The 16,070-nt window shown below is 33.4% G+C and overlaps 1 protein-coding gene and 1 pseudogene across 1 annotated transcript; both read left to right on the top strand.

Moving 5' to 3' along the window:
* Positions 1–5,652: 5,652 nt before the first annotated feature.
* Positions 5,653–11,159, top strand: LOC131658378 (SNF2 domain-containing protein CLASSY 2-like). The gene is made up of 5 exons (XM_058927679.1): positions 5,653–5,713; positions 7,074–7,327; positions 7,427–8,824; positions 8,916–9,065; positions 9,216–11,159. Exons 1-5 carry the CDS (start codon positions 5,653–5,655, stop codon positions 11,157–11,159), a joined length of 3,807 nt encoding a protein of 1,268 aa, XP_058783662.1.
* Positions 11,160–11,373: 214 nt separating this feature from the next.
* LOC131658377 (SNF2 domain-containing protein CLASSY 1-like) lies at positions 11,374–15,167 on the top strand (annotated as a pseudogene).
* The last annotated feature ends 903 nt before the right edge of the window (positions 15,168–16,070 follow it).

Here is a 16,070-nt window from a genome sequence, read left to right as displayed (position 1 = left end):
ATTAACTAATAAATATAAAATGACATAAAATATATTTAACACAAAGTTGTCTTATTTTAAATTAAAATAAATTATAAAGAGTAAATGTGAGTTGTAGTGTAATACCCTACCAATATGTGTCTAGAATCATATCAGCAGAATACTAATAACTGGTACTGAGTACATACAAAAGTCAGGAATAATAACATAAGATGTATACATTTCAAAATCATCTTGAAGATGGATATAATGAATATATCTACACAATGATAATAATACACAGCGGAAGAAAAGATCAGACACAGTCTTCACGGCATCCGGTCAAAAGCTCTGGATCCAAGCATCTAGCAAAACTCGCTCTTGCACGGTACCTGAAAAAAATAAGATGAATGAGGTGATATTACTAAATCTCAGTGAGTTCCCCTATCTTATGGGTTCTCTCGGCTCTACAGGGTACATACATCAACTACAGATCCATGTCAGATCCTAAGGTTTCCTCACTATCCAGTACAGGAAAGCATGTCAACTCGTAGCACCAAGATTGAATGTCCATTGACCACCCGATTAGATATTCTGAGAACATATCACATGTTCGGATATTAGGTACATGTTTCCTCCAGAATAGGTCTTCCGGGTTTACTTGCCAACCTTCTGTCGGGAGCTACCCTCAAGGTGTGGTCTTCCGGGTTTACCTGCCTATCTGCTCTCGAAATAAGACCCTAAATCATACCTTTTCAATCTACATGGTAAGTAACTCATATGACTATAAAGAACCATGGAATCGACATTGAATCGCATCACACGATTCAACTCCTCCAATAGCCCAGGGCCCGAATCTCACATAGAAATTCACCCTCAAGGAGATGACAAAAGGAGAAGGTGTGGCCCACATCTCCGGGAGTTCATCCCCGAAGAATAGCTCCTGAACTACGGAGCATGGCCCATTCCTGAGATCACACACTCGAGGAATGCCTGCAGTATATGTGGCACAGGGGCATCCTTGGAAATACTTCACAAGAAATAGCCAACATATATGTAACATGCCTACTCGCAATTACTATCCTTGTGTCTGTTCTCTAACCCCTCGTCTCATACTTACTACACCATTAGATTGTAGGATTTTGAAAGTAGTCGCTTGAATGGAAAAAGGAATATAAGATTAACATTCGTTCATATCTCTTGGTTTAGGTATCCTATGGTTCACCTTACCATATCCATATTTTGTTAATCGACGTACACAAGTTACACCAAGTTGTAAGACCTCGTCGCCTCTTGGTTCACGTGCTTAGCTTCACAAGCTATAAGACCTCAACATCTTTGGTGTAAGTGGATAACTTTGATTTACATTACCACTCATTCCATGATCCCTACAACCCAGTTGAAGGAACACTTGGGCAACAAGGCCCTTAGAATGATTAACGAATCAATTATTCGAGCATTACCTTTTAGTAACCAAGGTACAAGAATATTCACATGGATTTAATTAGTACTTAATAGTATGCTAAGGTTGTGGAAGCTTAGACATCTCTTAGCCCTTTCCGTTAGCTTTCCAATGCCTCCGACGACGCCTAATTCCGAGTTACGGAACTCGAGTTATGGTCAAAACAGTAAAAGGATGATTTTCTGTCAGGTACAATCGATTTGCATTGGTGTGCAATCGATTGCTCACTGAACCAGAAGCGCAGAATGCCAATTTTTCACAGTGCAATCGATTGCTTGACCCCTGCAATCGATTGCTTACTGAACCAGAAGCAAAAATCACGTTTTTCTTGCATAAAACCAGTTCCAAAAGTGTTCTAACTCATCCATAGGTTCCCCAACAATCCAAATACGAATCCCATCATATATTAATAGTCCATATCATACAATTGCATCAAAAGAACAAATATTTGACCGATTAAATCCACATGCGAGGAATTAATCACTATCTAAACCCTTAATCATGCATAAATCTCAATTCATACCCCAAGTTCTAACTATGGAACTCACCTTGAGTTGAGATGAAGACTCTGATTTTATTGATTGAGGGATGGAGATGATGGTGATCTTCATGCTTGATCATGATTCTTCTTTCTAAATTGCCAAATCCGAGTACATGCATGATGATGATAAAGCTTGATCTCCCAATTCTTCCTTCTCCTCTTCCAATTCACATGCTCTTTCTCTCTACCTCCCAAAGTCCTCTTCAAAATCTGAATTTTGGTGAAGTAGAGTAGAAGAACTCCACTTAAGTAAATGTCACATGGAATGTCCATCCTACCCTCAAACCATGCAATATTTACTAATTTGCCATTTAGTTAGATTCTAATCAATTCCTTTTGATTCCAACTAATCCATTAATTCTTCTTAGCAACTTCTAGTATATAAAATTATGCTAAGACAAATAGGGATGTTACATGTAGTTAAAAAATACGGATAAAAATGGAAGAAAAAATAATAAATTAAGAGTTATAGCCTAAGATAAAACATTATTTGAAATAGCCTATAGAAAATAAGCTATAAACTAGTAAAATAAACTATAAACTCGTGATTAAAAGACTGTTATCAAACATATCTTTTATTATCACATAAACTTATAAGCTATAAGCTCAAAAAATATCATACCAAATAGAGCTTAAATTGTTATAATTTATTAAAAAAAACAATTAAAATTTGTTTTTTATATTCCTTAAAGATTAAAATTTAAAATGAGTTCACTGTCTTTCAGAGACTAAAATTAATTTTCATTCTTTTAGTAAAATATATTTATTAAGCATCAATGTTTGACTAAGTATTAGTGTTTCCTTAAAAGAATACTAGTATATATCCCATTAATATTATTAAAGAATATATATATATATATATATATATATATATATATATATATATATATATATATATATATATATATATATATATATATATATATATTAAAATAATTGATATTATATTAAGACATATACAAATAAAATGTAAATAATTTTATTAAATTAACTTTTTCCAAATAAAAAGAAAAGCATTGGATGAAGACCTGAATTGAATCAATATAGACATATTAAAAAAATAGTATTATTGCTCATTACTGTTATTAATTTTTTATTATCCAACTCAAAAAGTTGGGTAAGTTACCCAACTGATTTGTCATAAATATACTAACTTAAAATTATGCTACTCCATAAGTCCTTAAAAAATTACTATAATATTTTATTAAGACAGCATATTTTCAATAAATACAAATATTGAAAATACCAATTGACATAAAAAATAAGTTTTTATTTCTAGTATTATGTTTATACAGTTTTTATAATGAGAAAAAGGGATATGCACTGACAGTGTAAAATATCTTTACACTGTCAACCAATCACAACCATGTATCTAATTAAAACACAATTTTAATTAAAAAAAAATTAATATAACATGGCAAGGGTAAACATTTTGATTGGATGTATGTGTAAAGTTTGTTTACACTGTCAGTTGCACTACCTTTAAACTCTTTTATAATATAACTTTATTCACGGCAATACTTATTTAAACTTGCAATTTTGTTTAATAAAAAAAGAAGTTGTATTTTTTAAAACCTTTTTATAACAACTTTGATTTATATATTATTGGTGTATTATCTTTTACCATATATCAACACATCAAATAAATATTTATAAAAATATTTTAAAATAATAAATTTAAAAAAGTGACATCATATAATAAAATTAGATAAGTGTATAAAAAGTTTTACACATATAAAAATGTCATTGGATATAAATTTATTCATTTTTATAAACATGTTTTCAAAAAAAAAATTTGTCTTGCAATGACGAGCATATATTATTTAAAATATAACTATTGGTCTTAAAAAAATTAGATTATAATAAAAATTAGACCCGTATTCTCAAATATACTCGTTTGCTACCCCTACTTGTAGTTACACCTCCTCCTCTCCATCACTGACATTGTGCAAGAAGTCTCTAGCCCACTTATGATTCTGATCAACTGGTAAGATCATTATTTAAATTCAAATTCTAAACATAGTCATCACATACATAAAAAAAAAGTAAAAAATACAAATCCAAATATATTTTTGACAAAATTCAATTACGACATAAACTAAATAACAAACTAATTGTAGTGTTTAATAAATTTAATTTCCACAAAGGAAAGTTGTTCCAAATAAAATTTAAACAAAGACTATTTATATTTTAATTTATTTTTATCAAAATGACGTTGTTTTGTAAAAAAAAAGGCATTTAACCCAACAATTTTTCAAAATCGTCGGTTCACCAGTTCTAGCTGGTTCACACCGATTCAATAGTTTATTTGATCCAACAATCATATCTTACCGATGATCCTTTCGTTTTTCAGTTCGACCAACTAAGTCAGTCCGATTTTTAAAATATTGATGGTGATAAAAGTAAGAAAGAATGTGAAAAATGGTGGTCAAACTGGAGTCGAAAATGAAAAATATTTTTGACCAGATTTTTCTTTAGTTAATAATTTTCTAAAAATAAAAATTTATTTCTTGAAAAAACAAATTAGTTAAAAAAAAAATCATTCTTAAAAAGTAGTCGTAACACTTATTTTAAAATATTTTTTATTTGTTAAAATCACACCAATTCTTTCGGCTATAAAGAAAAAAAAATGTTTCAAACTAAATTTAACATATTTTTTATTTGTTAAAATCACACTCATTCTTCTTGCCGTGAAGAAAAAAATATTCTAAACAAAATTAATACAAATGAATTACGAAATTGTTATGACTAATTTAAAATAAATTAAACTTATCAAGATCACTAAATAATAACAAAAAATTTGTAACTTAATAAAAAAAATTAATTTAATAATACTCAATCAAAACATAATATAAAATTTCCAATTGTCATCGAAACAAACTATAATATATTGCTATAATATATTGCATAATCAAATTAATTCTTTACTTAACATTTATTCAAAATAATATAATCCGTATTCTAGCATGTTTTACAACTAAATTTGAAAGGATGACTTTAATACTAGTAATGTGAAACAGAAAATTTCTTTTAAATTAATACAAATAAGAGAGAATATTTATAATTAATTGAAATTATTATCTCTTTAATGACATAGCAAATTAAATGCCCAAGTGGACCTATCCTTATAAGACATGTCAATTGGGTAGAGTTACCTAACTTTTATAGACGGGGAGATAAGAATTCACCGTATGTTGTGTATATCTTAATTTTGAACAAATAAGGTTGTGTATTTTGATTGGTCTCGGTGGGAATCGACGTGTCATTTCCTACCTTTCCGCAGTTTAAATAGCGTACTTTCTCAACGTCCATTCTATCTCTCTCATATGAATCTGCACGGAATTTACGGCTTTTAACCATTCTCGCGTTTTTCTTTGCTTCATCACTCCATAGTCAGCTACGTCACTTACCAACCAGTTATCGTCACTCACTCTTTCTTTCACGTGTGTATTCTCGTCTTGATCTATAATTCACATGTTTCATTTCATGTTACGTTGTTCATGTCTTGTAATTGATTCGTTTGGTCTTAACGTTAAAAACTTTTGTCGACGTAAAATACTAAGTGGTTTTTGTGAGTGCAATTTGATTTGATATATATTAATGATGCGATTAATAGATCTTTAAGATGAAGTTTGTGTTTGTGTTTTTCAGATTAATCAGCTTTCTATTAGGTGGAAAAAGTTGAATTCAAATGGCGCCACCGAAAAAAAGGAATTTACATCAATGGAAGCATCCATTTGATTCTGATTATCGTAAGTTTTCTCTTTTCTGTTCCCTGATCTATTATTACACATGCATGAAATTGAAAACGAAATCAAATGAATAACTATATATCAATAATTACCCTAAGGATTTTTTAGCATTGATTGTGTGTTATATGGTAAATGCGGTGCGATAGCTGTGGAGTGATTGCGTATGCATGACTGCGGAGTGATTGCGTATGCGCGATGACGCACAACGCGGCACGGTTTTAATTTTGAATTTTGTAAACTATTGAGTCACTTTACCATACTATGATTATAAATTGAGGTCACGGATGTGCTTGCAATTGTGTTCATTGTAATTGTTGCACTAAACATTGCGGTTGGTGAGAGACGTTTGAAATACATAGTTAAGAATGTTAGAATTTTAAGATTTTTTATTACATCCGATGAAAATTGGTACTTTAACAACTGAAAATTTTATTTTTAGTGAAAATATTTGAACAATATGATCGAAATTAAACGACGTTGATCACATGTAATTTTAAATCACACCGCAGTTGTGCATTGATTCCTTTGAGGAGGCTACCAACATCAGCAAGACTTTAGCCACAATTTAAAACCATGTGTGCCATTATATTATTTACTCGTTATAGTAGATTAGTTGGCTACTAATTGGTAGATGTTTGAAATATATACATTTGAAAGTAAGATTTTTCATTAGATTTTTAAACAAATTAGAATTTAGGGTTTTGAAATTTTATTTTTTTATGAGAAGATTTAAAAAAGCGTTAAAGAAATAGTCTTTTATAGTTAAGATGTTGAAGTACAAAAGATTGAAAATCAGAATTTAGGGTTATGAAATTTTATTCTTTGATGAGAAGATTTAAACAAATTAGAATTTAGGGTTTTGAAATTTTAATTTTTTATGAGAAGATTTATACGAGCATCATCGAAAATGTCTGATGTGCTTATGATGTGTCCATACACGTGATTGAAGATCACACTGCAACTCGATGTTTTAACAAAGAAGACTAACGCATTAGAAATATTGCGGTCGTCATTTAAAACAATTGAAAATACTTTTTGTCAATACCGTTATCATTGGAACAAATATAATGTAAAAGCTAGGTTGGTTCTCTACGACCGGCCGCAAAATGTTAAACTTGCAGCTGACTGCACTATAAAATTAGTAGCAGACAATTCATTTTATATTTGTAAACACGACAATTTCATCGATTATGTACATTATAAACCAAATTTGTAAACAACAAAGCTCATTGAATTGTAAATGAGTAACTCATTCTCAATTAATTTACATTTAAATTTTTCCATAACTCCATGTTCACATTAATGCATTAGTATCTATTCAATACTATATATGTTTCCTCTAATTCTTCTTTGTAAACAGCATTTGAAGCAGTATTGTCTGGCTCATGGCAACCTGTGAAACTCATCGAAGTTTCGTCAGGAAAAACCACCTTACATTTCATGGATACTCGACAGATTCAAACTCCTTTGACATCGTCATCTGATATTCGGATAGGATCAAGAAAAGCTACTTCATCCGATTGCTCCAACTTTCTTCGATCTGGAATCGACATATCTATTCTAATAGGCTTTTGCCACCATGATGATAATTCATATCAATTTAGTCCTATTCCAGTAAGTTCAATCTTCTTAATTATATAAACCCGGTGTATTTATATAAGCATTTATTTGTTGATCTTTAATATATTGATATTTATCTTTTGTAAATTGTAGATGTGGATTGATGCTAGGATAAATTCCATACACAGACAACCTCACGACGAATCTGATAAATGTTCGTGTCAATTTTATGTAAACTTCTACGATGATCAAGGTTCACTTGGAACCGAGATGAAAACTCTAAGTAAAGAGGATACCGCGATTGGAATAGACCAAATCTTCATCCTCCAGAGGCTTCAACATAATACTTCTGAAGGCTTGTTAAAAGAAAGTAATGTTTGCGAAGTTAAGCCTTATAGGTGGGATTCATCGGAAGATTGCTCTTCGTTATCCCAAACTAGATTAATTCTCGGGAAGTTTTTATCTGATCTTTCATGGTTTGTTATGACGTCATTTTTAAAGAAGGTTTCGTTTAGTATAAGATCTTTTCAGAACAAGCTTGTATATCAAGTTATGGGAAATGATACCGATGTTACTAGTCCTTTTTTGATAGATGTTGTGAACTTCGAACTTAAAAATGGATCGCTAGTACCTATTATTTCTCAATTTGACGCGTTTCATGATTATGATGGTGAAGAAGATGAAGCGTCGCCAATGCAAACTAATGAAATTGGAGGCTTACGACGCTCAAGACGTAGAAATGTACAGCCCGAACGGTACATTGGTTGTGCTGTTGAGAAGTTGGCAGTTGGTAACTTTAGAACCTGGCCATACAAGAGAGGAACTTATGTGAAAAGAAACGATAACTCTTCTTCAGATTCAGATTCAGATTCAGATTCAGAATCAGAAGAGGACGATAGTGAAAGTGACGAAAAGGTTAATGAGGCGGAAAAGACCAATGAAGTAAAGTTAGGTGATGCCGAAAAAAATGATCATGGAGATGATATTTCTTCGAAATATGATCATTTGACTAATGACATCGTTGAAGCAAAGAATAATGGTGCTGACGTGTTGAATTCGGATCCCTGCAATGATCAGTCTGCAATATCATGTGTTAAAGAAGTCGATGATAATGCTACTTTGGGACGTTATTATAGTTATTGCAGAGAAAAAAACCTCAAGAGGAAGCAATTTGATCATGATTTGGATGATATCGATTTTGGAAACAAATGGGAAGGGATCTGTTTTAAAAACGGCGCTCAAACAAAACGATTTCGTTGGACAAACATAAGCCAGGTTCACGACGAACAGCGTCATAAAGGAAGTAGAATGCACGCCGATGCCTCCAAAGAAATAATCGATACATATATGAAGAATTTCGATAGTCTGCCAACCGAAGAAGAGAAAAACGTTAACGAGCCGTGGCAGGAAACAAGCAAGTTGGAGCCGAAGGAAGAAGAAAACACATCGAAAAGCGATGACGAGGAGGAAGAGAGTCCTGAGAATTTGGAGGCCTTATGGCAAGAAATGAATACAGCTTTGACATCAAGTTATCTTCTTATTGGGAATGAGGTGTGTGACAATTTCTTCTTTGTTATTTTAATTTTATCTTGTTTTTTAAGGTTAATGGCTGATTTTGTTCAACTAATATATGCCATAGCAGGACTCAAATGCTGCTGAGGTTTCGGCTGATACCGAGAAAGAATCAAAGGAAACATGTGAACATGATTTTAGATTGGAAGACGAAATTGGAATATACTGCACCCGATGTGGTTTTGTGAAAACCGCAATACGAGACATTTCTGAACCCATTGTAAGTAGAGTAAAAAACCTTACCTTAATTTAATAGCGAATATAGCGTAGAGATATTCGAACAAATCATTGTTGTTCGCGATACACTATTTAATACAAAATATTCTGCTTTAAGAATCTACCTGATAAGTTAATTTGTACATAATGATAGATGGAAAATCCAAAATGGCACAAAGAGGAGAGACAATGCAGTGGAGAAGATAAGGAAGACAAACCCGAGCCAAAAGTCGAAGAAGTTGATAATAAGGATCTGTTCTTGACTCGTGCTAATGATCTCGATGAGCCAATATCAACAGAAAATGAAAATGTTTGGGAATTGATTCCAGAACTCAAAGAACAGATGCATGCACACCAGAAAAAAGCTTTTGAGTTTCTTTGGCGAAACATTGCAGGATCAATGCAACCAGCTCTCATGAAAGAAAACTCCGAAACAAGTGGTGGCTGTGTTATATCTCATGCTCCTGGAGCAGGAAAAACCTTTCTCATCATTTCGTTTCTCGTAAGTTACTTGAAACTATTTCCAGGGAAAAGACCATTAGTCCTAGCTCCGAAAACCACACTCTACACATGGCGAAAAGAGTTCAAGAAATGGAAGATTCCTGTGCCGGTGTACCTTATTCACGCCCGTCAATCCTCGAGAGATTTAACGACACTAAAATCAACGATTCTTCCGGGAGTTCCAAAACCTACTAGTGGTGTCAAACATGTTTTGGATTGTATCAACAAGATACAGAAATGGAACTCACACCCGAGTGTTCTTGTCATGGGCTATACTTCGTTTTTTTCGCTAATGAGATCGGAAGAAACGAAATTCGAACACAGAAAATACATGGCTAAAGCATTGAGAGAAAACCCTGGAATCTTGATACTTGATGAAGGACACAATCCTAGAAGCACGAAATCGAGGTTGAGGAAATGTTTAATGAAAGTTCCAACAGAATTGAGGATATTACTTTCAGGCACATTGTTTCAGAACAATTTCTGCGAATATTTCAATACGCTTTCTTTAGCTAGACCAAAATTCGTGCACGAAGTTCTACATGAGTTGGACTCTAAATACAGAAGGAATGGAGAAATTATGAAGAAAGCACCGCATTTACTCGAGGCGAGAGCGAGGAAATTCTTCTTGGATAACATTGAAAAGAAGATTAACTCGGATATTGACGAGGAAAAAATGTTCGGTCTAAACCTGCTGCGGAAAATGACAACCGGATTCATTGATGTTTATGACAGTGGGAATTCTTCTGATACACTTCCTGGTTTACAAATCTATACATTGCTCATGAACACGAACGATGAACAACACGAGATCATACAGAAGCTTCAGAAGAAAATGGCTAAGTCCAGTAGTTACCTTCTCGAGGTTGAACTTCTGATAACACTCGGATCGATACATCCTTGGTTGATCAAAACAGCAGCAGCATGTGCAGCTAAGTTTTTCACCGACGAAGAACTGAAGAAGCTAGAAACAAGCAAATTCGATTTGAGAAAAGGCTCCAAAGTAAGATTTGTCCTGAGCCTAATCTCGCGCGTAGTGAAAAACGAAAAGGTTCTTATCTTTTGTCACAACCTCGCACCAATAAGGTTTTTAATCGAGTTATTCGAGAAATATTTCCAGTGGCAAAACGGTAAAGAGGTTCTGCTACTAACCGGGGAGCTAGACTTGTTTGAAAGAGGCAAAGTGATAGACAAATTCGAAGATCCTCGTGGAAGTTCGAAGGTACTTCTTGCTTCTATCAATGCTTGTGCTGAAGGTATAAGCTTAACAGCAGCTTCTAGGGTGATATTTTTGGATTCTGAATGGAATCCTTCTAAAACAAAGCAAGCTATCGCGCGTGCTTTTCGTCCGGGGCAGCAGAAAATGGTGTACGTTTATCAGTTATTGACAACCGGATCGATGGAGGAAGATAAGTTTAGAAGGACTATATGGAAAGAGTGGATTTCTTGCATGATTTTCAGTCAAGAGTTCGTTGAAAACCCTTCGAAATGGCAAACTGAAAAGATAGAAGATGATATACTGAGGGAAATGGTTGAAGAAGATAAGTCTAAAGCAATTCATATGATTATGAAAAATGAAAAGGCTTCAACAACCTAATCCCAAGGCAAGGAATACAAAAATAATCATATTTAGATTCAGTGTTGTTCTAAATTAATATGGTTTGTAATACAAATTTTGTGTTTTCAAAGTGTAACATTGAATGATTGTTGAACAATAATAATAATACAGGATATCTGTGAATGTGGTATTCATTTTCAACTCTAATATTACCATATCAATCTCTAAATTTCTGTGTCAGAGAGATACAAAAATGGATTCAGGTTTATGAAATGAAAATCAGTACACAAATAGATGGAAATCAATTGAAAACTAAGAGAGAACAAAGTTAGAATATATTCACACCATCTGCTTCTTTATCTCAAAATAAATTTAGCAAATGCTACACCACACAAATCTTGGGTTATAACTCAAGGAAATCTGTGTGAGATAAATACCGAACTTTGAAGAGATATATGCACCTCTGTCAAGATTGAAAACAATAAATTTTTTAAACCCATGCATACCTCTGTCATATATATATATATATTTTTTAGATTTTATTTTATTTAAAACAAACATGTTACAGTAGATTCATTATTTTCGAATCTCACTATGGAGAATTTCTCTTTAATAAAATTAAATAATTATATAAAATATTTAAATAAAATCTTAAATTAAAACTATTTCTATTTTTAAGAGTGTTTTTCTGTATCAAAAATATAGGAAGGTGGGATAAATGACCATACTACTAGAAGAATTCCTAAGAACTCAACAGGATCCACTATTTCTTTGATGAATTCGAGGAGGTTCCGTTGAGTTTATTTGTAATATAAAAATAATATTTAAAAATATATAACAAATTTGTTTTTAGGTTTAATAAGAGTTCCACTCCCTCTTATTTATCAAATTAGTCTTTTTATTTTAAATTCAAATAGTTTTAGTTTTCCTTTCATATTTTTCATATAATCGATATAATGTTTGTTTTTTTAACTTATATTTTTATCTATAAAGTTCTACAATAAATTTAAATATGAATGATGATTTGACATGTTTTACAAAAAATCTATCATTTAAAAAAACAATTGAAATACAATACAAAAATTAAAATACACAAAAAATAACAATAACATATAACAATTTTTTAAACTTATACTTATACTTTAATCACATTGCGGGTACACTCCTCCTAGACTCTCTCCCTCACCTCCTGCAACAACCTCTCCGCTCCTCCTGATGCACCCTCACACGTCCCTCCTTAGTATATTTCTCCACCGTCTCCTGGATCCACTTGTCTCGCTCCTGTTTAACTAGTACATCCTATACCACATATAAAAGATCATATTTACCAAATTGAATTAACTAGAATAAGTAATGTTAAAAAAATCATCTCCTTACAATCTTTTCAGTCACTTCATATGTAGCCTTTGATGTGAACTCATCATCTAGTCTTTGACATGTCCTCTTCCATTTCTCATGACATGATGGTGGAGATGGACTGTGAACAAGGCTTCTAAAAGGATCTCCTAGCTCTAGTTCCCTTTGTTTTCTTTTTTCATTAATACTTTTTTGTTCAAGTTTATCATGTCATCCACGAGACAATATATGTGGATAGATATTTCTATCTCTATTCTCCTTTTCTTTTTGGATCTTAGCCAAGAAATTAAGAGTGGCGGGAGACTTTACAAAATCCTCCCAAACTTTCCTATCACTAAATAAATACTTCACGTATGGAGGCACTTCGTTATCACCTGGATGATCAATATAATCAACTGTGGGTTATGTCTTAAAACCCCTCAAATGCTCACCAGCTTATGCAAGCCATTTCTTTTTCACCATATTATCCTCTGGAACAATAAACACGCCCTATGTTTACATAATATAGTTGATATTAGTATTAAACCAAAAAAATTAACGACCATCTATATTTGAAAAACAAATCATAAAATTCATAGTAAATATCGAAATATGTGTCCATATGCTATCTTTCAAATCACTGTCAATATCGTGTCAATTATCTATCAAAATACTCATGTTGCTTCTATCTTGTAATGCCACGTAACCCTTAAAATCATGAGCATTTTCATCATAAACCTTATCGTTTCTTACATCAAAATTAACAAAGGAGTGAGCACCGATTTCGCGGGTTTTTTTAACCTTAGTCAATATCGTGGCACTTCTAGTTTTTCTTTTATTTTTTGTATTAAAAGAGTAACATATGTTGTATGAGAGATGTTTATCGAATCGCCCATGTACCCCACCATGAACTTCAAAGTCACATCACACAATATCGAAAGAAAATGAAAATGTTTGGGAATTGATTCCAGAGCTCAAAGAAAAGATGCATGCACACCAGAAAAAAGCTTTTGAGTTTCTTTGGCGAAACATTGCAGGATCAATGCAACCAAACCAGCTCTCATGAAAGAAAACTCCGAAACAAGTGGTGGCTGTGTGATACCTCATCATTTCCTTTCTCGTAAGTTACTTGAAACTATTTCCAGGGAAAAGACCATTAGTCCTAGCTCCGAAAACCACACTCTACACATGGCGAAAAGAGTTCAAGAAATGGAAGATTCCTGTGCCGGTGTACCTTATTCACGTCAAACCTCGAGAGGTTTAACGATATTAAAATCGACGATTCTTCCGGGAGTTCCAAAACCTACTAGTGATGTCAAACATGTTTTGGATTGTATCAACAAGATACAGAAATGGAATTCACACCCTAGTGTTCTTGTCATGGGCTATACTTCGTTTTTTTCGCTAATGAGATCAGAAGAAACGAAATTCGAACACAGAAAATACATGGCTAAAGCATTGAGAGAAAACCCTGGAATCTTGATACTTGATGAAGGACACAATCCTAGAAGCACGAAATCGAGGTTGAGGAAATGTTTAATGAAAGTTCCAACAGAATTAAGGATATTACTTTCAGGCACATTGTTTCAGAACAATTTCTGCGAATATTTCAACACGCTTTCTTTAGCTAGACCGAAATTCGTGCACGAAGTTCTACATGAGTTGGACTCTAAATACAGAAGGAATGGAGAAATTATGAAGAAAGCACCGCATTTACTCGAGGCGAGAGCAAGAAAATTCTTCTTGGATAACATTGAAAAGAAGATTAACTCGGATATTGACGAGGAAAAAATGTTCGGTCTAAACCTGCTGCGCAAAATGACAACCGGATTCATTGATGTTTATGACAGTGGAAATTCTTCTGATACTCTTCCTGGTTTACAAATCTATACATTGCTCATGAACACGAACGATGAACAGCACGAGATCATACATAAGCTTCAGAAGAAAATGGCCGAGTCCTCTAGTTACCTTCTCGAGGTTGAACTTCTGATAACACTCGGATCGATCCATCCGTGGTTGATCAAAACAGCAGCAGCATGTGCAGCTAAGTTTTTCACCGATGAAGAACTAAAGAAGCTAGAAACAAGGAAATTCGATTTGAGAAAAGGCTCCAAAGTAAGCTTTGTCCTAAGCCTAATCTCGCGCGTAGTGAAAATCGAAAAGGTTCTTATCTTTTGTCACAACCTCGCACCAATAAGGTTTTTAATCGAGTTATTCGAGAAATATTTCCAGTGGCAAAACGGTAAAGAGGTTCTGTTACTAACCGGGGAGCTAGACTTGTTTGAAAGAGGCAAAGTGATAGACAAATTCGAAGATCCTCGCGGAAGTTCGAAGGTACTTCTTGCTTCGATCAATGCTTGTGCTGAAGGTATAAGCTTAACAGCAGCTTCTAGGGTGATATTTTTGGATTCTGAATGGAATCCTTCTAAAACAAAGCAAGCTATCGCGCGTGCTTTTCTTCCGGGGCAGCAGAAAATGGTGTACGTTTATCAGTTATTGACAACCGGATCGATGGAGGAAGATAAGTTTAGAAGGACTATATGGAAAGAGTGGATTTCTTGCATGATTTTCAGTCAAGAGTTTGTTGAAAATCCTTCGAAATGGCAAACCGAAAAGATCGAAGATGATATACTGAGGGAAATGGTTGAAGAAGATAAGTCTAAAGCAATTCATATGATTATGAAAAATGAAAAAGCTTCAACAACTTAATCTCAAAGGCAAGGATTAAAAATATCATATCTACATACATGTGTTGTTCTAAATTAATTTGAATTTATTAATCTGGGAAGTTCTTGGTTTGTTGTAATACAATTTTTGTGGTTTCAAAGTGTAACAAGGAATGATTGTTGAATAATAATAATACAGGATATCTATGAATGTGGTATTCATTTTCTACTCTAATTACCATATGAATCTCTAAATTTCTGTATCAAGAGAGATGCACCACTCTTGTTTACTAACTAAAGCAAGATTGAAAACAATAAATTTTTTAACCCTAATATATTTTTTAGATTTTATTTTTTATTTAAAATAAATATGCGACCAGCGGACACTTATACTGTTTTTCTGTTGCAATAGAAAACAGCTATCCCCGAGGTGTGCTATCCAAATGGATATACAAAAAACTTTACTGAAGGCAAAGCGAGGTCTTTGACAGGGCGATCCGATCTCACCACTTCTATTTGTGCTCATAATGGAATATCAGTACCGCTGCCTACAGAAGCTAGACAGGATACATGATTTCAACTACCACCCTTGTTGTGAAAGGCTGAAAATAACACATGTTAGTTTTGCAGATGACGTGTTGATGTTCACTAGAGGTGACACAGGCTCTGTGCAAATTCTGATGCAGGAAATCAAATAGTTTCTCGGCTGCCACAGGCCTTAGAGCAAAACCCAACAGAGTGTAAAGTATACTTTGGAGGGACACCAAGAAATATTCGAGCAGAAATTATTCAGGCGACTGGTTTCTCTGAAGGAAAGCTGCCGTTTAGGGGGTGCCGCCGGATAGCAAGAAATTAACTGTCCATAATTGTAGGCCTTTAATTGACAACATCGTGGCAAGGGTAAAACATTGGACAGCACGGTTAGTATGTGGATGGCACTGAAGAA

This window comes from Vicia villosa, linkage group LG3, assembly GCF_029867415.1.
Source record: "Vicia villosa cultivar HV-30 ecotype Madison, WI linkage group LG3, Vvil1.0, whole genome shotgun sequence".
Classification (NCBI taxonomy): domain Eukaryota; kingdom Viridiplantae; phylum Streptophyta; class Magnoliopsida; order Fabales; family Fabaceae; genus Vicia; species Vicia villosa.
The sequence above is the reverse complement of the archived record's forward strand: the minus strand, read 5'-3'. Positions and strand labels throughout refer to the sequence as shown.